Genomic DNA, 22,956 nt, shown 5'->3' on the forward strand with positions numbered 1-22,956 from the left:
TCCAACCACTGACCTTTCAGTTCATAGGCCAATGCTCAAGCCATTGAGCCTTGCCAGCCAGGGTTTGCTTAATTGCTCTTACAAGAATTGTCCAGTACTATGTTGAATAAAAGTGACTAGAGGAGAAGCCTGTTTTTTACTGTTGGGTATCATGTTAGCTGTGGGCTTGTCATATATGGCCTTTATTTTGTTGAGGTACGTCCCCTCTATATCCACTTTGTTGAGAGTTTTTATTGTGAATGGATATTAAATTTTGTCAAATGCTTTTTTGCATCTATTGAGGTGATCATATGATTTTTATCCTTCGTTTTGTTAATATGGTGTCTTATTGATTGAATTGCAGGTATTGAACCATCCTTGTATCCCAGGGCTAAATACCACTTGATCGTTGTTTATGGTCTTTCTAATGTACTGTTCAATTAGGTTTGCTAATATACTTTTTAGGAATTTTGCATCTCTGTTCATTGAGGATATAGACCTGTAATTTTCCTGTAGTGTCCTTGCATGTTTTTGGTATCAGGTTAATGCTGGCCTCATAAAATGAGTTTGGAAGTATTCCCTCTTTCTCTGGTTTTTGAAAGAGTTTGAGAAGGTTTGTTGATAATTCTTATTCAAATGTTTGGTAATGTTCACCCACAACGCTGTCTGGTCCTGGACTTTTGTTTATCGGGAAGTTTTTGATTGCTCATTCAGTCTCATTACTAGTAGTAATCAGTCTGCTCAGATTTTCTATTTCTTTATGATTCAGTCTTGGTGGGTTGTATATTTCTAGGAATTTATCCATTTCTTATAGGTTGTCCAATTTATTGGTATATAATTCATAATCCTTTTAGTTTTTTAAAACAGCCAAAATATAACATAAGTAGTTATTAAATTAGAGGCTAGAAATTGTTGAGGTTTTCTTTATGGAAAACTGTGTCTCTCTATGTAGTTTATAACCCAGTTTTTCATGAATGCAATAAAGTACCCTAAATATCAACACATGATAAAAACCAGTTTATTGAAGAGACATCTATAAACTGTTTTTTTATTTTGTTTATTTATTTTTAGAGAGAAGGGAAGGGAGGGAGAAAGAGAGGGAGAGAAATATCAATGTGTGGTTGCCTCTCATCTGGCCCCCACTAGAGACCTGGCCTGTAACCCAGGCATGTGCCCTGACTGGGGATCAAACCTGTGACCCTTTGCTTCACAGGTCTATGCTCAATACACTGAGCTACACCAGCTAGGTGTAAGCTATTTTAAATATTAATATCTGAAATCTTCATTTTGTTCCTGTAACTAAAAATGGGATAGTTTAAAAATGGAATGATGTGAAAATTTTTGAAAATCTTGTTTTAGAATCACAATAATGGACATGGAACATAAAAAGGTTGTTGTTGAATATCAGAGATATTTGCTATAGATAGTAAACAATCTGCTTCTCCTTAGGTATAATGGACAATGGGACCTTGGCCAGGAAGTCCTTGATGACATCATTTATAGAGCTCAGCTAGAACTCTTTTCTCAACCGCTATTGGTAAGTGAAAATATTTACTTTTTATTAAACATAATTATATCTGTCGAGGGTAAAAAAATTAATATGTAACATGAGGCAATCCAAATCACCAAGGAAAAAGGTTTATTCCACAGTAACAGTTGGTTAACTGTTGGAATGAAGACAAAATTGGTTTAGATCTGCCCTCGCTTGTATGGCTCAGTGGATTGAGCACTGGCCTGTGAGTGCTCAAAGGGTCACCGGTTCCATTCCCAGTCAGGGCACATGCCTGGGTTGTGGGCCAGGGCCCCAGGTCGGGGGGCATGTACAAGAGGCAACACATTGGTGTTTCTCTCCCTTTTTCCTTCCCTTCCCCTCTTCCTAAAAATAAATAAATAAAAATTTAAAGATTTTATTTATTTGTCTTCAGAGGGAAAGGGAAGGAGGGAGGGAGAGAAATATCAATGTATGGTTGCTTCTCATGCATCCCCTGCTGAGAACTGGCCTGCAACCCAGGCATGTGCCCTGACTGGGAATTGAACCGCAATTCTTTCATTTGTAGGCCCATACTCAATCCACTGAGCTACACCAGCCAAGGCTAAATAAAACCTTTTAAAAAGTTGGTTTAGAACCTCTCCTTTTACCATACATCAAAATAAACTTCAAATTAATTAAAGAATTACATATTTTCCTTTAAGGAAGGAAAAAGACAGGGAAAGAAACATCTTTAAGGAAGGAGAGGGGGAAAGGCTATAAATATTTATTCAGATTTCTACAGGAGGAAGGACTTTCTAAGCTCAGGTGATGTGACAAGTCACTAAAAAAGGTTGATGACTTTTTTAACCATATAAACATCTAAATTCAAAACCATCAGAGTCTTAAAAACAAAATTAATATGCAGTGCATAGGATTTTTTTGTAAGATTTCATTCATTTATCTTTAGAGAGGAAAGGAAGGAGAGAAGGAGAGAAATATTTGTATGGTTGCCTCTCGTGAGTCCCCTGCTGGGAACTGGCCTGCAACCCAGGCATGTGCCCTGACTGGGAATCCAACCACGATTGTGTGGTTCGCAGGCCCGCGCTCAATCCACTGAGCCACACCAGCCAGGGCTGCATAGGATATTTTTAACAAGCATGACAAGAAAGCCATTTAATATTTGGTTATATGAAAGATTTTATACTATGCCACAAAAAATAACTCTATCTCCAAAAGATAAAATGATCGATCTAAAAGCAAATATCCGGTTCCGCCAAGATGGAGGCATACGTGGAAACACTGTGCCTTCTCCCACAACCAAGTTTGACTACAACAAAAGTTTTGGAGAGCTAGAACACACCCAAAGACCAGAATACGGAATTATACGGAAGTCCATCAGCTACGAATCGTTCAACGGGTATGGTAAGAGAGGCGGAACCAGCAGCAGAGCTGGGTCGGGCAGGACAGATCCCCCGACCTAGGCGCTAGGCACGCGGGCAGCCCAAAGCCAGTCGGGGTGCAGGGCAGACTGACTAAGGTCGCACATTCGCGCACAGTGAGACGGACCACGCAGGCCCCAGGGGACGAACCCAGTGGTGGAGGGCCGACAGCGGTGGCACACTCGCGTGCAGTGGAACGAAACGCGTGGGCCTGGTGACAGTGGTGGCTGCGGTGCCGGTGGGGGTCGTGGCAGTGGGCGGCAGAGGGAAGCCATTGTACCTCTTTGACCCCGCCCCCACATACAACGTCACAACCAAGCGACTGAGTTGCCCTTCTCTGGTGAAAACCTAGGGCTCCGATCCTGCTACTTAACAGGCATGAACAGCCCAAAAGATGGCGCAAGAGGAACTCAAAGTCCCAGAGCCAATAACTCTAAGCGACCGAGAAATTGCCAGCCTCTCAGAAGCCCAATTTAAGACACTATCAGGATGCTCACAGAACTGGTAGATTATAGTCACAAATTAGAGGAACATAGTCACAAATTAGAGGAACATATGAAGGCTAAACTAATTGAAATGAAGGGAGATGCACAGGAAACCAATAGTGATGGAAAGGAAACTGGGACTCAAATCAATGGAATGGACCAGAAGGAAGAACAAAACATCCCACCAGAAAGGAATGAAGAAATGAGAATTCAAAAAAATGAGGAGAGGCTTAGGAACCTCCAGGACATCTTTAAACGTTCCAACATCCGGATTATAGGGGTACCAGAAGGGGGAAAGAAACAGCCACGAGTGGAAAACGTATTTGAACAAATAATAAAGGAGAACTTCCCCAGTCTGGCAAAGGAAATAGACTTCCAGGAAATCCAGGAAGCTCAGAGAGTGCCAAAGAAGTTGGACCCAAGAAGGAACACACCAAGGCACATCATAATTACATTAGCCAAGACTAAAATGAAGGAGAGAATCCTAGAAGCAGCAAGGGATAAGGGGACAGTCACCTACAAAGGAGTACCCATCAGACTGTCAGCGGATTTCTCAAAAGAGACCTTACAGGCAAGAAGGGGCTGGAAAGAAGTATTCCAAGTCATGAAATCCAAAGACCTACAGCCAAGATTGCTTTATCCAGCAAAACTTTCATTTAGAATGGAAGGGCAGAATGGAGTGCTTCTCAGATAAGGTCAAATTCAAGGAGTTCATCATCACCAAGCCCTTATTATATGAAATGCTAAAGGGACTTATATAAGAAAAAGATGATGAAAAATATTAAGTGAAGGACAGCAAACACACAGTTATTAACAACCACACCTAAAACAAAAGCAAACCAAGAGGACAGCTAGATCAGGAGTGGAACCATAGAAATGAAGAGCACATGGAGGGTTAGAAACAGGGGGGTGGGAGGAGGAGAAGGGGGGAGAAGGCACAGAAAATAGCATAGATGGTAGGTAGAAAATAGATAGGGGGAGGGTGAGAATAGTGGGGGAAATATAGAATCTAAAGAACTTGAGACACGTGGTTATAAACTAAGGGGGGGAGAATGGTGGGGGAGGGAGTGTGCGGGTGCGGGTGGAGGGGAATGAAGGGGGGGAATAGAACAACCGTAATGGTATAATCAATAAAATATATTAAATAAATAATAAATAAATAAAAAATAAAACCAAATATCTGGTAGTGGGCTAAGGAAGGTGTTCTTTATGTCCCAGTAGCAGTGTAGCGCAACTCTAAACTCCCCTCTGCAGCAGCAGTTTTGTACTGAGTGTTGGTTTTGTTTGACCCACTATCCCATGGCTAGCAACATATCCCATAGAACTACTTTAAATGTTAAAAATGTGTTGTAACCGCAGTATTACTGTTATTTTTATTTCAAAGGAATCAAAAAAATTTAAATGTTCCACAGCAGAGAATAATTAAGTTATATATTTCCTTGATGAAACTATGTATTTGAAAATTTATATTAAAGAAAGATGCTAGTTTGTGTTAAATTGTAAAGCAGTATACAACTATTTTTTAAATCTAGACAGGACAGATGAAACATAGAAAATGCCAATAGTTGTCTAAGTGATCCAACTGTGGATGATTTTTATTTCTTTGCAATTTTCTGTTTTCAAAACTTTGTATAGTATTTTTGTAACGGTGTTTTAAAAATATTGTTTCTTTTTACTCACAGCACTTTAAAATAATACTTTTTTCATTTAGAATGGAAGGGTGATAAAGTGCCTCTCAGATAAAGTCAAGTTAAAGGAGTTCATCATCACCCAGCCCTTATTATATGTAATGTTAAAGGGACTTATCTAAGAAAAAGAAGATAAAAAACATGTACAGTAAAATGACAGGAAACTTGTAATTATTAACAACCACAACTAAAACAAAACCAAAAACAAACTAAGCAAAAAAACTAGAACAGGAACAGAACCACATAAATGGGGATCACATGGAGGGTTAGCAACAGGGGAGTGGGAGGAAGAGAGAGGGAGAAAAGGTACAGAAAATAAGTAGCATAGATGGTAGGTAAAAAATAGAAAGGGGGAGGGTAAGAATAGTATGGGAAATGTAGAAGCTAAAGAATTTTTAAGTATGACACATGGACATGAAATAAAGGGGGGAAATGTGGGTGGGAGAGGGTATACAGGGTGGAGGAGAGTGAAGGGGAGAAATGGGACAATTGTAATAGTATAATCAATAAAATATATTTTAAAATAATACTTTTTATAAAAGCCATTTTCTTTACATCTTTTTTTATACTTTAAATTTCCATTGTTTTCCAAGTCATCATCTCTAATTTTAATCTAAGGGTTACATTAGAACAAATGGATAAGATTTTTCAAATTTATAATAATAATACCTTGTAAATAATAATAATTTGTGAGACTCTTTAAATTCATACTTTTATCTTTGTAACTAAATTTATTTTATAAATTATGTAGAAGGGGCATTTCCAAAGCAATGGAGTTAAAGAGATTTGTAGTCTCTAGGCCTGGCATAGTTCTTTATTATTGGAATCTCTGAGGAACCCAATAAATAACACTCTTCTTCTCTATTCAAATCTAGAGCCAGATGAAATAAGTAGATGAAATAGTTGGCACAGAAACAGACATCATCTGTACTACTAATAATGGCTACATTGAAAGACTTACTCCCTACCCCTCAAGCTAGACCTTGGAACAGCCCCCAGGAGAGAATGTTTGAGTTGGTAGAGAAGGCTTGCTACATTCCACTTGTCCTTGTTTAAGTGGAGGAGTGAGAAAAATAAATACTTCTATTTCAAGATCTTTGCCACATTAGTACTACCCAATTTAGAAACATAAACAAATAAATGACAATTACTTTCAAAAGTGATGAAGGGCAAAAAGTGAAGGGACAAAATGCCAGACATACTTAGGGAAAAGTTCATAATGGAAACCAAGGAGTGGAGCTAGTTTTTTTATCAGAGATTAGATTTTGTGTTATTTATCATCTGAAGAATTGGAAACTTACGATAGTTTTTCTCATGTCAGGGTTCAAATGTTAAACAATTGTTTTCCTTTGGAATGTGATTTTTCTTTGAAAGTCAACAACTTCAAGGAATTGGTAGGACGACTGACAGTTTTTAAAAGAAATTCTCATTTGAAAAGCCTACCTAGAAGAATGCAGAACAATAAAAATACAAATATTTGGACACATTGTTCTTTTATATTTTATAGTACAAGTTTTAAATACATACTCAAAAAGTCATGGGCACAAAGAAGTGTAGAATAAGTACAAATTGTATATAGAGTGTAAATATATATAGACTTAAATTATCATTTTAGGTTGCTAACGCCATGAAAAACTCATTACCATTTGATGCTCCTGATTCTTCACAAGAAGGCCAGAAAGTACTAAAAGTAGAAGTCACTCCAACAGTGCCCCGGATTTCTCGGACTGCGATTACAACCGCCTCCATCCGTCGCCATAGATGGAGGAGAGAAGGTGAGTACAGAATCCCTATAGCTCACTCACAGATTCAAGTAAATTTATCACTGTTTTTATAGACTATATTAGAACATGATATTGTAGTAGTCTTTATGATTAAAGTAAAATTGTTCAGTTTTTAGAAATAGCATTAGAAATTTGGTTTAAATGCCTAAATTTATTTTAATACAATATTTAATAAAGTAGAAAGATGTTATTTAGAACGCTCTATGAATGTTAAAACAGAAAATCAAGTTAATCTTTGTCTTTTTTTTTGAACTAGTAATAACAATAGGAAAGAATTTTCTGTAAGCCTCTTACTATAATGGAAAAAAGGTGCATGTGTGAGCATTGTGGGAGAACACTGTGCAACTAGCCAAACTCATGGTATAATGCAGGCTATTCATGAAATCATAAAAGAAGTTACTATTATTTTTTATATTCTTTTTGCTTTTCCTGTTTTAGAAGTGCTGAATCCAGCAGTATTTCATAGTCGTATGGTACTTGAATAGTCAACCTGTCTTGCCTAAGAGATATTAATTACCATTTTAATGATCCCTATTTTTCTATCCTATTCATATGCAAACCTCACATTGTTCATCCTCACATGTGCCTTATGTGTGTGTATGCTGTGCACACACATGTAACTATATAAGTAGCATTTGTGTTTATATCATATCCATATATACATTCTCTTATCTGCCTGGGTCAAAATGCTCAGAAAAGAATAGAGGAGCATGAAAGCACTAAAATTTTATATGTTGAATCCCAGATGGCTTTGACTTCTCAAACGAGGCTGACTCGAGTATTCCTGGCTCCCCGACCCAACACGGCTCCACTGACCTAGGGATCAAACGTGTGCAAGAGGGGGAGGTGCTGGTGCGCAGGACCCCTGAGCACGGCTCACCGGAGCCCAACTCAGCAGCAGCCACAACAGAGGGTAGGACAGAGATGAGGAAACAGAAGTCAGTGAGGCAGTTGCTGGAGAAGGATCCTGGCTCTCTAACTCCAAGCAGAACATCTTTCCATTCTAGTGTGTGTTTCTACTACCCCACAGTATATTAGCTCCTCCTTGCAAAGCACAAATCCCCATATGCCTAGTGCCAGGTCAAGTACAATCTTCAGTTACCATTTGTGCTGGCCTGGAGTCTGCATCCCTGTGTAATCAAAAATAGCTTGGCATGGCTACTAACAAGGCAGCGGCCTGTCTCCAAAAGGTCTGCAAATGCTTGGAATTTTCTCATTACTGAGCATGTTTATTCTAACATTAGGAAAGGAAAAATGCACCCAATGAACGTGAGCCTTATTACTCATTATGAGTTGATTTAATCCATGCAGCAACTTATTCTTTAAAAATATGTAAGGATAATTTTAACACATTAATATATTGTCTTTGAGAAATTGAACTAAAGTGGAGCCAGCAATTTATCTCTAATCCCAAGGTTGTCAATTAACAAGAGTTTCTTATCTCTTTAAAGAGTAAACCAGTGTTGATTGGCTTTTTATAATCTGCAGGTCAAATTGCCTGGGTCTAACTTACATCTTTCCTCTATAAATGTACCAGCCTAGTCACACCACATTAAACATTTACTAAGTAATGATTATCTTATATAGCTCCCAGACAGAATTGAAATGTATTATTTAGAGGTCAGGTATCCAATAGATTCTTATTTCTACAACATAGGAATCTCAAAGTAAGAGTCATCCCCTCTCTTCAAACTCCCCACTGTCCCATCTCCTCCCACCACCACTGCCGCCGCCACCACCTCCGCCACTATCTGTAAAAGAACACTTCTCCCTTATAGGAAAGTATTTATTTGCTGCTTTACATGTGATGCCATAGGAGTTGGCTTTGCAAAAGAGGGAACTGTAGCTTAAGCATTTTTTCATTATTTAATGTATTGCTATTGTGGAACCTTTACACTAATTTATGAAATATAGCAAGTACTTTTAAAATAGGGTACAAATTTTTACTTCAAGACCAAACACACGTGAAGCAGTTACTTCCATCTTAAGGAAGTTTCTTGCTCTTTGGTGCATTAAAATTTTGAGCATGCTCAGTAAGAATTTATTGTACATCAACCCTCTGTTCCCTTGCCCATTCGCCTATATTGACCTGATGTCCTTTACCGGTGTCGCATGTGCATGATCTAGGTACCCAAAGAGTTGGTGCTGTTTTACCGAGATCCTGTGAAAAGTGCAGCCTTTCCTTTTCATCTTTTCTGTGTCTCTTTGCTATCTCTGGGAGTCAGTTTTGTCTTGTATAAAGGCATAAAAATAAGTGTATGAATAGATGTTGAACCCAGAGTTAATGTAAATTGAACAACATCCTATTTCTTAACATTCTTTTTTTTTTAAACTGAACTTATTGGAGTGATATTGGTTAATAAAATTATGCAGGGTCTGGCACAAATAACACCCCTTTTCTATTACAAAATCATAAGCATGTAATTCTATAACATAACACTATCACACTCAAGCACATCGCATGACATTTTAGGTGAAATGTTCAAATTAAAACTAAATTATTACACCCATATTATTACCCTACCTGCCACACTCAAGCAGGCGTTACTTCTGCCGGACCCTGTATAGGTTTTAGGTGTTTCTCAACATTCTAGGTGACTAAATGAGCCACTTAATGTGTGTGTCCTTCCATTTTTAGATTGTTGGAGTATTTGTGCTAAATGTAGCTGTGCTATATTAATTAACAGTTGATGGTATTCTACAAAGTATGGGATAAGGTTGAAACATTTCTTACCGTTCATCAAAAGTCATACACTTTGAAAAAGGAACCAAAAAGATAGTTCTTTTTAAATATTAAAATATTCTATTTAAATATATCCTATCACTAGTAGAAAATTTCAGTTTGTGAGGGTGGAGTGTAGCCACAAGGAAAGAAGAGTGAGTTCCTTCATTGTGTTTGAAGTTTCTCAAAAATTATTTTTCCTTTATCTAGATTAATTGTAGTTTTAAATCAGTATTAGTAGACACCAAATTTATAAGGAGAGGTAGACATGAATGGAAAAGTTCATTAAAAATTTTTTTGGGTTGTCTCTCCTTTGGACCATCAATAGTATTGTTACCACTCAGGGAGAAAATTAGAAAGGAAAAAAGTTGTGAGGCACAATTACCTTTTGCTCTTTAAAGTTTTTCTTTAAACGGAAGGAAGGGAATTACTAAAACCTATGTAAAGTTTTAGTAATTCTGAAGTTTGCTGGAGCTCTTGGATAAACATTGGTAATTGACCTTTAAAAAAAGAAAACCAGCCTTGCCTGGCATAGCTCAGTGGATTGAGTGTGGGCCTGCGAACCACACAAGCACGGTTCGATTCCCAGTCAGGGCACATGCCTGGGTTGCGGGCCAGTTCCCAGCAGGGGACTCACGAGAGGCAATCATACATTGATACTTCTCTCCTTCTCTCCTTCCCTTCCCCTCTAAAGATGAATAAATAAAATCTTTTAAAAAAAAGAACGCATTAAAAAAACAAATTAAAAAAGAAAACCTGTTTTTCAGTATGTGGTTTTAAATAGTTTTACAATTAAAAGTGTATTTACTGTGTGTTGAAATTGAAGGGAATGTGAGCCCATCACCTGTCTTTAACTTGATTGTCAAGTAACATTTTATTTGTGACTTTTAAAGCTGGCTTTAAAATTATTAAGCTGAGGATACCTGTGATTAAAGTATAGTCAGTGTTCTATACTGAAACAGCATTTTTGGTATATGAAATACCTGTAGATTCTCTTGCATGGTAGCTTCTATGTTATCAACATCTCTTTTATGGCCATGTTGCTTGTGCATCAGATCTGCATGTGGCACAGTTCCGAAGCTAGCACTAAGTCTCTCAGTCTCCTTTCCTAAGTCTGTGTGTACCCAATAATACATTTCTGTTCACTCCTGGCTTTATATTATTGATATTAATTCTGAACCAGTAACTGTCTTTTCTTGGGCATTTGAGAGTTTTTATATGAACTGTAAGTAAGTGGCTAAGATGATATCACATGAATATAATTTAAAGTTTTATTTGAGATACATTATATGCTATTGTTTTGAATAAGGGGTTGAGAGAAGTGGTGTTAGCCGCATTTTCATATGGCTTTGCATGACTAAAGATTATTAAACTGCTAGATAAAAATAACAACGTGCCTTTTGCTTTAAGGATAGCTGATTTCATTTTTCTTTTGAAGGAAGGAAATAAGTAATCCCTATGAGGAAATATAATTAAGAAAATATTCTTATTTTTTTCAGGTACTATGTTAAATAAAAATTGTATTTAAATATTTCATGTATAGTTTAATTAGTTAACCCTATCTCAAGGTAATATTTTTTTAGATTTCTTTCCTAACATTTTAACTATAATGTTGATATCTGTATATAGATTCAGATTAAACTTTTCACAGTCTGGTTAACATACTTAATGTTGCAGCACACTGCTATCAAATTTTGACGGAAACAAATGTACTACTTTCTAAGAGAATGTTGTTCATACTTTTAGTAAGAGAATTGAGCTTTCTGGAAACCCCAAGCTGAATGTATTATATATGTTTCTCCCCTGCTTAGAAAATCCCAAGAAAAGAACTCTTTTGTTAACTGCAGTTTCTGCATGAAACATAATTGGGCATTGTAGTATTTTTTATTATGAAAATTATACATCTCAAACTAAAAATTTTAAATAATACAGAAAGTAAAAATCCTTCTTAAATATTCCTGCTGGTTCCCTAGCTTGCCCTCTGATAACCAAATATTTTCTTTATATTAATTGATCAAGGAAATATGGAAACCAGTGAATAGATATGTCCATTTTGTCCATAAGACAAAATACAGTTAGGAAGTAACTTGAAATAATATAAAGATTTTTTTACTTTTAGATTATAAAATTTACTAGTTCCATGTTAAAGGTTTTAAAGCCATTTAGAAGCAGTTAGTGTTGAAGAAATACAAATTTTTATTGTAGTTAAAAAGGATTTGGCATTTTAGGGATAAATGTTTTTGGCATTATTCTGGGTGACTGAAATTAGATGTCAATTTTATTGTGGGTTAAGGGAGATAGGAGGAAAAGTTCTTGTTTTCTTAAATAAATATGGTCACTTAAAATTAATATGGGTGTATTATAAAGATTTATGATGATAAAATGTTGTATTTTACCTAAAATTGTTTTCTATTCCTAAATACTCATAGTATATTAAGTTCATTTGTGGATAGTTTTTTTTTTTTAAACTGGACTAATTAAAGCTAAATAAACAGAACAAATAACATTAGAATTCTGTGTAGATTAAGGTTTCTTCCCTTAAATTATTTAGGGGAAGTATTGATAGCAAAGCCATTGCCAACCAAAGCAAACATTACCCAAGAGATAGTCAGTTGAGTTGTTATTCAGAGCTGCTGCTTATTTAATTTAGGTATTGCTGAGTCTTTCTGATTTGTTTTTTAGGTGCCGAAGGTGTAAATGGAGGAGAGGAGCCAGTAAACCTGAATGATGCAGATGAAGGATTTTCATCAGGGGCTTCCCTTAGCAGTCAGCCAGTTGGGACCAAACCATCCTCCTCTTCTCAGAGGGGAAGCTTAAAGAAAGTAGCAACTGGGCGTTCAGTCAAGGATAAAGAAACAGCCTCTGCCATCAAATCCAATGAGAGCCCTCGAGATTCAGTAGTCCGCAGACAGTATGTACAGCAACCTACTGATCTTAGTGTAGATTCCATTGAGCTGACACCGATGAAGAAACACCTGAGCCTGCCTGCTGGCCAGGTGGTGCCAAAAACCAATAGTTTGAGTTTAATCCGGACAGCCAGTGCTTCCTCAAGTAAATCATTTGACTATGTAAATGTCAGTCAAGCAAGTACCAGCATTGGGGTTGGCACTGAGGGAGTTACTAATTTAGCAGCTAACAATGCTAATCGATACTCGACTATCAGTCTACAGGAAGACCGGCTAGGTCAAGCTGGAGAAGGTAAAGAGCTCCTCAGCCCAGGGGCTCCCTTAACCAAGCAGTCTCGATCCCCAAGTTTCAATATGCAGCTAATATCCCAGGTGTAGTTTTGACATCCTCTCTTATCGTTCTGCTTACCTTTTAAACTGAACATTTCACTGTACAAGAAGAAACTTCATCCCACATTGTGAAAATATTGGTCATCGTAGTCAGATTTGATTTAGTTTAGGTATGTTCATACTGTATTTTGTATGGAAACAGCAATAAGGTTTTCTTTCCCCTCCTTCCTCGATCTTCTCTTCACCTATTCCTTGTAAAGGTGTTTGTGAAGCAGTATAAAATGTCTGCATTTCCCATGCCTTCCTTTCTCCTTGGGTGATGTGCAATCCATTGTAGGCTGATCGGTCCCATTTCAACACTGTGAGACTGAGGATACATTAGAGGAAATGGTGTATATGATCCCTATGAAATGATTCTTTAGCTTTCTTAAAGAAAAGAAAAAACGGGTTCTCATAATCTATAAACTATGATTACTGGGTCATATATTTTTCTCTCTTAACCAGGAGTGCCTCAGAGATTCTGCTATGACTTTGGACTTCTCTGTGTCTGTGCAATCATTTTCTTGAGAAGCATGGGGAGAGGTGATAGACTGCTGCACTTTTTCATTAAAATGAGAGTGGCTCTTTTTCTCCCATCTCCTTTATCTCGAGGACACAAAAGTTTAGTTACTGAGGCATTTAAATCAAGTTATGTCCACCTCCATTGGAGAGCAGGGCTCTAAATTGATTGTGTGATTGATAATGCACTTTCTCAATGGCTCTATAGTCATTAACTTGTCTTCCCACTTCCCTACAAGGACATAAGGTCATTTCTGTCCTTGAAGTTTGAACAACTAACAAATCAGAGAATCCAAGGGGCATGTTCTATTTTCCAGGAATGACTGACACTTTGGTGCTGGGGTTTTGTGGAGGGAGGGGTGGTTTTTGTTTAGCTTGTGTGGGATCGTGTATGTGAGGGGAAGTTTTGGTTGGTTTTCTTTCTTTTCCTTTGTGAGTTGATGACTGAAGTAGAACAAGTACGTCTTCAGGTAAAGAGAGGGATTTCTCAACCTACTTTCTGTGATGTCAGACTATTGGAGAAACCCTTTCAGCTGCTTTCTAGATGTACCTAAGTTCAGTCAGATGTTTTGGATTAAGAAACCTGAAGTCCTGACATATTATATACTCCAAGGAAATACATCAGGGACAGATAATTGGCTGAAAACACTGACGCTTCAATGTGAGACATTTTTATAGAACATTTCTACCAGGGGGTACTGACTTGATTTCTCCTACAAGGACCACACTGCCTTTGTGTTTAATGTAATGCAATTTGTGTACCTTCTAATCATATATCTGAAAAAGTTTCTCATTTTTATAAAACTTTGAGATCATGCCAGTAAGGTAAATGTTGAATGTATGTAAAGTAGCATTTGGTAACTGTGCTACAAAAATGCATTATTGGTTAAAAAAATTCTGATTTGGTTCGTTAAGATTTCATTATGACCTTTTCTGGGTCTCAGGTTCTAATACTTGATTGAAATAGAAAAGAATATATTGGTTTTTGAAAATTAGTATATTGTGACTTGAACTGCTATGTGTTATCCCTTCCACAAATACATCAGAATTATTAGTGCTTTGTACATTTAGACATTTTTATTTTATTGTGAAAAATACATACTGAATTTATAGAAAGCAAGTATTCTCCTAATTAACAAAGTTTAGAATTTCATCTCTACCAATTAAAATTACAATAGATTTTGATAAATAAAACTTAAAAATGCTTCATTTTCCCCATACCTATAAATCTCCTTCCCTTTTTTCAATTGTAAGAGATTTTTTGTTTGTTTTACTTGTTTTTTAAGGGATTTCGAATCTTTATAAGGACAGCAAAATGCTTGTTTGAATTTGGTGGTCTGTAACATTTTTTCAGCTCATCTTAGAATGGAAAACTAGAAGCTGAACTAGTGTCTACAAAATTGCCAAAGTCCAGCATAAAGCTAAAAGTTGAGAGAGCTTTATTGATTTGTGTGTGTGTGTGTGTGTGTGTGTGTGTGTGTGTGTATCACAAAGACATATTTTAGGTATCCCTTCTAATTTAACTAAGAGATATCAGAAAAATGAATTTAAAAGTAGCCAAAATAAAGATCTGTAAAATGTAAAGATCTGTAACATAGAAGGAAAGCAAAGCTTAGGTGTGAAAGGAAAAGAGCGTTTTACTTACCAGGGAGTGAGATCTTAGCTATGGCTGTAGGTCATTCACTTTTATGGCAGAAATGCCCAATTGATTTAGGAGGCTGAAGAATTGTTTGTATGTTGTAAGTTTTACTTAAAGCACACACTTAAAAAAACTAATAATATCAAATTACAGCAAAAGCTGTAATAAATATTATAAGATCCCTTTGGTTTGTTAGAAATCTTTATCTGCAAAGATGGTTTGAAAACTTTCAACTTAGAAAATTTCACTTACCTGTGTGTATATGTATATTTTTTCTATGTGCACATAACTCATTAATGTCGCATGGCCTTTAACATTTATGTTTCATTCTCTTAAGAGAGATGATTTGGCCCCAATGAAGAAGCATTTAATTTAGTTCAAACTTTACATTCAGGATTTTACAACAGAGTTCCTGTGCAAGATATTGTTTGAAGGGGATGAGTTGGTTTAAACCATAAGTCAAATTTTGTAAGAGTTTTGGTATTCATTTGTATTATTTATTGGATTCAATCAAAAATAGTTCTTAGATATACAATACTTGTTAGAAATATATGCCAACAATATTCATATTTTATAATTTAACATCCTTTTGTTTTATACTTCCTAACTTTTTAAATTTTTTTCTTCTGTGGAAAAGCTGTTTAGGGAGAAAATACTTGTTTTCTATAATAAAATAGTTTGATGCCATCTGTACCAGGTCGGATCAAGAAATATCTGAAGGTTTTGGGAACTCTTCTCTATGACATTAGTTTGAAATCATGTTACTAAAAAGCAAACTAGAATCTAAAGTGAAAAGCTAACTTAGAAGTGAGATTTTTAAATAAAAAATACTTTAGAAGCTGGAGGGGTGGTTGTAATTTGAAATCCCAACCCCTATTCTCCTCATTACTCTTCTGTGCCTATTTATTACAGAGTCAGACTTTCTGTGCTAGCCAAGACCCTAGAGATAATCTCGATAGTCTCTTAACACCCACTCCTTCCGCCCCCATATCCATCCTCAGGAAACTGAGGCTCAAAAAGATTGTGACATAACCAAGGTCACATAACTAAGAAGCAGAGCCAGAATAAAACTCCTGTCTCCTGTCACATGCATATTAGCACCCGACTGCCTCCCTTTACTCGTACTCTGGTAAATGTGTTACGTAACACTCCTCCTTCTGCAGTTCTGTGCAGTTTTGGACTAGTGGTTGGTGAATATAGCACATTAAGGAAAGTATTAAATCCAGAAAAATGTAGAGTACTAAACATCAATGGAGAAGTGTTAGAAATGTAAGTATCTATACCATAGATATAAGGATAGATACATTTTTCTTATTCTAATTTATGCCTTACTATTTTCTGCCACATAACAGTGTATGCTGCCATTTTATAGTTGACTATATTGATGGGGATTTATTGAAGTGCAAAAATAAACCCAATGAAATGGCTTCGATCAGTGTTTCTAGCTATTTTAAAGTAATTTTTGAATCAGCCAGCTTTCCCAGTCACCTAGCTAGCAAGTTAATTGTATTGCACAACAGAGTATTGGAAACTAAAGATGAAACTTGATTCCACTAATTTCTAATGTCAAAAGATTGTGCTTAGAGCAGATAGATGAAAGCAACATGTCCTTTTGGGTTAAAAAAGGTTTCTAGTGCAAAAGTTCATGATGTGTAATGAAATGGTGACCATCATGTTATTCAGAGTGTATATACCATATAAAATATCTTAAATGTGGTAGTTTCAGCTATATAAGCTCAATATTTTCAACCTATATTCTTAAATTCTACTCAGTAGCTTTAAATTAATTATAATTATTTATTAGACACTGGAATACTGAAAATAACTTTTCAGATTGGTTTGTTTGCACTATATTTGTGAATATTTTAATGAAGTAGGGTGTTTTTCCTACCTCACTTTGTGAGGTTTGTCATGGGTCCATTTTTGAATACTTTAGTTGTCTGACAATTGGTTGTCTTATTTAGTGCTCTGCATGTTCATTTGTAAATAAAAAAACTGTATGTGTCTCGGGATAGCACACTATTTACACAAACACTGGCAAGGAGGATCCCTCCATTTCTGATGTTGGATTACAAAGTAAATTTTGTTCTGTGTTTTTTTAAATCAGTATTTCTGTTACATGTTTGTCTTTCAGTTTAAAAATATTTAATAGGTCGTGCCAGTGGTTGGAAAATCTGTAAGAATTTTAGAGCAACTTTTCTATACTATGGCTATGTTAAACATTACGGTTTTTATCTTTCAAGTTGAATGATTATAGTCAGTTGAGGCCCTTATTTGTAATACTTTTAATTTTTTCTAAAGTGCTTTTTAGAAACAAGTTGTTTGAAAAACAACTAGATATTATTGATAACTGAAATTCTAAATATTAGCATATTTGCCAGATTATAAGAAAATGGAATGCAGTGTAAAATTTTTAACAGTGCAAATGAAATCATAATGTGTTAGTAGATTGGTATGATTTTCTGTTGCCAAGGTGTTTATGTTGACTAATGAAAGACATAAATTTTAGGTGTTACCTATGTTATGTACCTAATGGGTATATCATACTGGCACTGAACATACACAGAAAATACTATTTGTAGAATCATCCAGGGTGTACGCACACTGTTCTAGATTTTCGACAGTGCCAGAAATTTGTGTGGTGGCCCCAAGCCATGAGAATCAGGGGAGTCCTCCTCACCTAAACATCTCCTGCCCATGTAAGCACATTTCTTCTAAATTTAACCATAAAATCACAAAATTTTGGTAACTTTAATCCCATCAGTATTTTTGTATTCTTAGGCATTGGTCACAGGAGAAATTTGGAGAAAATTGTCTGGCAAGACAGACAATTCAGGATAAAAGCTAGCAGGAATGATGTGAGTGAAATACCTGGCAGCATAGTGCAGAAATGCAGGTTCTGTGTTTTGCTTTGGATTTTGAGAAAATGTTTACAAACTAAGACACATGCAAATGTCTGCTATTATTATGCTTAATACAGACTTTACCCCCCAAATTGTCATTAGGTGTGGCTTAAAGTATAAATGAGTCTTTTAAAAATAATTATGTATCTAGAAGTAGGTAAAATACAATTTTTTTAAATTTTCAAAGAGAAATTAACTTAATTGGACAGTCTATCCCCAACTACAGAATTGCTATTAATCTGGTTTGCTATATTTGTGTCAGCAACTTAGTGTTCATTATATCAGAGGAAATTCTTTACATCTTCATTGACTTCAAAATTTACCAAAGAAAATGTTTCAACCAAATATAATTTTAAAGTACCTAATTGTTAAGGAATGAGATGAATTTAACATGAAGGATGGCTTTCTAGCCTTAAGGGAAATAGATATTAAAATACTTTTTGATCTGGAACATAAATATATAGTACCTACAAGATTCCACTTGAGGTTCTTATTATATTAGTAAAATATCAACACTTATACTTCCAGCAAAAGTACCAGTGAAAGCTTAAATCAAAATATTATTGCTGTGACACATTATCATGTCTCCTTAACTCAGATTAAGGATTGTATTCCATCAGTATTGAAGAAAAAAGTGAGCAAGTTCCTAAAATTAATAAATCGTATGATATTGTGACTTTTTAAAAGCAAAATTGAGGGGGAAATTATGGAGATGCCCCTTTTCAAGTGGGCAGTGGCAGTTGTTTCTACTAAGTATGGGCTAGAATGGTATGTTTACATGATGTATGCACAGGATCACTCTGGGTGTATTTTTACTTTGCAGAAAAACATGATTGGATTATGAAAAACTGAAATACTCCTTTTTAATGTATAGAACAATAAGAACTAAAAGGTTTACTTAAGCTATTAAATAATAATTTCTTTGGAAAATATGAAGTGTAATTGTATATTAACTGATGTTCCAAACAGGTTCTATGTATTATTTTTTTCCATATCAGATGGTAGTTAAAAAATAATGAATGTATCTGTCCAGCTATCTTAGAAAGAGAAGACTGGTTTTCTAACAATTACTAATATAGGTTTGTGGGGTTTATCATCTAAACTGAATTGGGATATAATGCTGAATGCTCTTTTTGTTTAAAATATTTGTAATAAGTACATCAACTATTTTACAGTGAATCTTTTTTTCTTGTTCTAAAAATTATGCTGGCTTTACATTAAATAATGTTAAAGTGGTTAAGTAAAGCAGTATTTATGGTGCAATGATTTTCCCCATAATAATTGGCTCTCCTGTGCTACAATTTCTGAAGTCTAACTACTTGAGCATTATGTAGTTTGATCTCTGTCAAAATGGACAAGTAAAAAGGAGATAACCCACTTTCATATGTTTGCTTCATAAAAGGATACGGAGTATATAGATCAGCTCTCTTTTTTTTAAACCAGCATCAACCTATTTGGTTTAACTTCCCAAATATTCAGAGAATAGTGCTGGTGAAAATTTAAATGTGATAGGCATGAAGAAAATATGATCTCCATTGACTGATGTCCTTTCAACCTAGGGCTAGTGAAAATCTTCATTTTTTTTTCAGAGCTGAAGAAAAAACACCGCACATTTAAGATCATATTTATTGGTGCATGTAAGCCATTATCTTAACTGTCTTACTGAACTGGTTAATACTGTTGATTGTTGAAATGTGAAATGTAGTCACTGTTGACCTGTAAATATCTTCCAGAGATGAAAAATTATTTTAAGGTATTGTAAATAAAGATGTATAAAATTCAATGATCAGTCTGCAATGCAGAAACATATCTAAGATGTTAAATATTGTGTTTCTTGAGAGATGTGTAATTTTTCCCTAGTTGTATCTAGTTACATTAAGAATGTAAATTTTCTTTTGTACAGTATAAAAATACAGCTTTATTTGGCTTTTGACTGGATTTCTGAGTTGATTTTATATCTTAACCTAAATTTTATATCTTAAAATATCTTTTGCATTTTTATTGCATTTCTTCAAAGTGACCTATTTTATTTACATCTGAACTTTTTATTCATATGACACCCTATTAAATAAAAGTAATTTATAAAATTAATAAGGCAATATATAAACCTACATTTAGCACCATAAAATAAGTAAGAACTGCCCTGGCTGGTGTAGCTCAGTGGATTGAGCGCGGGCCTGTGAACCACACGATCGCGGTTCGATTCCCAGTCGGGGCACATGCCTGGGTTGCAGGCCAGTTCCCAGTTTCCGGCAGGGAACGCATGAGAGGCAACCATACGTAGATATTTTAAAAAGAAAAAAAAAGTAAGAATGAACATGAAGATAGAAGTAAAATTAATACATAAAATATTGCCTTACGTTTCTGTATGTTATTGAGATACAAATTTTATCTCTGAATGTTAAAGTAGCTAACTGCAGAGAGAAGTACAATTAAGTATGTGATTTCCATGTATTCTTAAGATAAATCAGTTTTGCTTGTGAAGCACAACTGTTTGTGTTACTGAAATGTTAGAAAATTTTCTTTCATGAGCCATTGTAAGTAGCCATCATCATTATGGTACCACGTACACTCCCTTCAGCAGTGTGTTTTGAAAATGCCTGTTTTCTTTCATCATTAATCTTCATCTTCCCCACATTGTGTTTTCTAATAGATACATTAGCTTTCCCTTGGAAAGTGGTTTAATGAAGGGCTGAGCCCCAGACCGTCTTTCTTTTCCTTTCATGCACTTCCTAGAAAAGTCTCTTGTGCTTTTTTCCCTTATGACTATTATTCCCTACTCACAGACTCAGGTATTGTTCTCTTTTTTATTCATACTCAAGCAATATAAAGTACATGAGATTTCTTTTATGATTCCAAAGAGAGAGGAAGGGAGAGGAAAGAAAGGGAGAGAAGCATTGATTGGTTGCCTCTTGCACACACCCCAGCTGGGAACTGAACCCGACAACCCAGGCATGTGCCCTGACCAGGAACTGAACCCACAGTCTTTCAGTTTGCTCAACCACTGACCATACCAGCTAGATCGAACACGTTGGGTTTCTTTATATCTGTCATGGATTAGCAGTTCCAGAAGAGGATGGAATTACACAATTCACCAAGCCTCTCCTTTTCTCCTTGACTGTGGATCTGCATTAGTTAGGAAAAATACAATTCACCAGTTGACAGTTTAAGATTTTTCCTTTAATTACAAATGTAATGGTCCCTGGCTGGGTAGTTTACTCAGTTAAAGCATCATCCTAATACACCAAAGTTGCAGGTTCAATTCCTGATCAGAATACATACAAGAATCAACCAGTGAGTGCATAAGTGGATCAACAAATAGGTCTCTCTCCTTTCCTCTCTAAAATCTAAACAAAAATGTAATATTTGCTCATTTTGGAAACCTTAGGAAATGTAGAGAAAATACAAAAAGAAAAGGCACTAAGATATTGTAATAAAATAGTGAATATTAATAAGATATTCCTACACACACACACAACTCTGGTCCAGGTCACAATATTTTATGAGCTAAAGATTTTTTTCCATGTGAATTACACGATAACAACTAATACTAATTGGGTGCTAGGATAGGTCAGGCACTGTTCTAAACACTTTAAAGAAAATACATTACTTCAATAATTAATACAACAATATCCATTAAGTACTATTATTCTCCTTTTATAAGAAAAAGGAAGTGCATCTGTCTAGGGTCACAGAGCTAGTAAGTGATAGAACTGGACTTGAACCTACTCAGGCTCATGGACTTGTGCACTTAACCTCGTAAGATGCTGCTTCACACAGTGTTGACTATTCTCAGTGTTAGTACACCTGCCCTACTCCCACAAGGCCAAGGCCCTTCCTTCCTGTGAGGGACAGGAAGGAAGATTGGATCTCAGTAGCGTTAGATTGCTAACAGGCAAATTAAATCCATGAAAGAAGCCCTAATACTCCAAACTTCTACACATATAGTGGTTCTAGTTGTGTATTATCCTTAATTATGTACTGTTCTTGGGAGAAATGAGAAGACAGTTGTTGTATGATTCATACAAGGAACCTGCCTCAGTTGAGAAAAGCTAGTTTAGATCATAATAAAGCAAAGCAGACTCCCCAAAATAAAACTATAGGCCCTCGGCCCCAGTCACTCCAGAAAAAAGCTTCCAGATGGCTTGGGAGGAAATCAGAATTTTGTTGGACTTGCAATTATTTTATGATTTAATCTTATTTTAAACTACATGGGAGAGGGTAGAAAAGTCATTTTTAAATCTGGCCCTGGGCCATAATCCAAATATATAGGATGGACATAATCCATGGAAACAGTATTTGTTTTGTTCAAGATGTTACATTAGAAAGGGGTGGAACCAAACTAAAACACACTGGGTGGGCCAGTCAGTCACTTTTGGAACTTTATCTTAATAAAGGATAATGTTTAATACACATTAAGAATGGAAACATTTTTTTGTGGTCAGGTCATGCTGACTAGTACAGGCTTAAGTTTTTTGTTTGTTTGTTTTCACATTTTTTATTATTATTCAAGTACAGTTGTCTCCATTCCCCTCACGACTCCCCCCAACCCCGGCCCTTCCCACTTCCCACCCTTGACCCAACCCTTCTTTGGTTTTGTCCATGTGTCCTTTATACGTGGGTTAATACTTTCTGTATTAGAAGGTTCCTGAAAACCCTTCATATAATTTAACTAAAAACACTATTACAGTCAAAAAGATTTTTCATTCTCTCCAATATTGAGTAGGAGTTTCCCAAACATAGGTTTCCCATTTTCTTAAAGTAAAATAATTACAGGGTTTTAAAAAATCTATAGATAATTAACTTATTAACAGCTATTACAGTTAGGAAATAGAGCAAGGTGATCAAGTGTGTTTGTTTTTTTTTAGTAAACTAACTTTATAATATCAAAATAAAATGCTTTGAAATTAAAGAAAAACAGCTGTTATAATCATGGCTTTTAATATACACTAAAACTTGCTGTATTAGAGATATTTTAAAGCTAGTTTCCCAAAATTTGAATTAGTATGTGTACATTTTTTAAGGCTTACTTTGCTAAATCTTCCACTAATT

General features: G+C 35.6%; 1 protein-coding gene across 6 annotated transcripts in view; it reads left to right on the forward strand.

Moving 5' to 3' along the window:
* HYCC2 (hyccin PI4KA lipid kinase complex subunit 2) overlaps nucleotides 1-19,631 on the forward strand; it is a 71,038-nt gene extending 51,407 nt beyond the window's left edge. For 5 of the 6 annotated variants that reach the window (XM_037043639.1, XM_037043633.1, XM_037043637.1 and 2 more), the window contains 4 exons: nucleotides 1,429-1,516; nucleotides 6,678-6,837; nucleotides 7,592-7,759; nucleotides 12,251-19,631. In XM_037043639.1, coding sequence (XP_036899534.1) covers nucleotides 1,429-1,516; nucleotides 6,678-6,837; nucleotides 7,592-7,759; nucleotides 12,251-12,852 — 1,018 coding nt within the window. In that variant the 3' untranslated portion in view covers nucleotides 12,853-19,631. The remainder of the gene's footprint in view (nucleotides 1-1,428; nucleotides 1,517-6,677; nucleotides 6,838-7,591; nucleotides 7,760-12,250) is intronic. The other variant, XM_037043638.1, reaches the window with a different exon arrangement.
* The last annotated feature ends 3,325 nt before the right edge of the window (nucleotides 19,632-22,956 follow it).

The sequence above is a fragment of the Sturnira hondurensis genome, unplaced genomic scaffold (assembly GCF_014824575.4).
Source record: "Sturnira hondurensis isolate 20B ecotype Veracruz unplaced genomic scaffold, ASM1482457v3 Scaffold0004136, whole genome shotgun sequence".
In the NCBI taxonomy this organism is placed as follows: Eukaryota; Metazoa; Chordata; class Mammalia; order Chiroptera; family Phyllostomidae; genus Sturnira; species Sturnira hondurensis.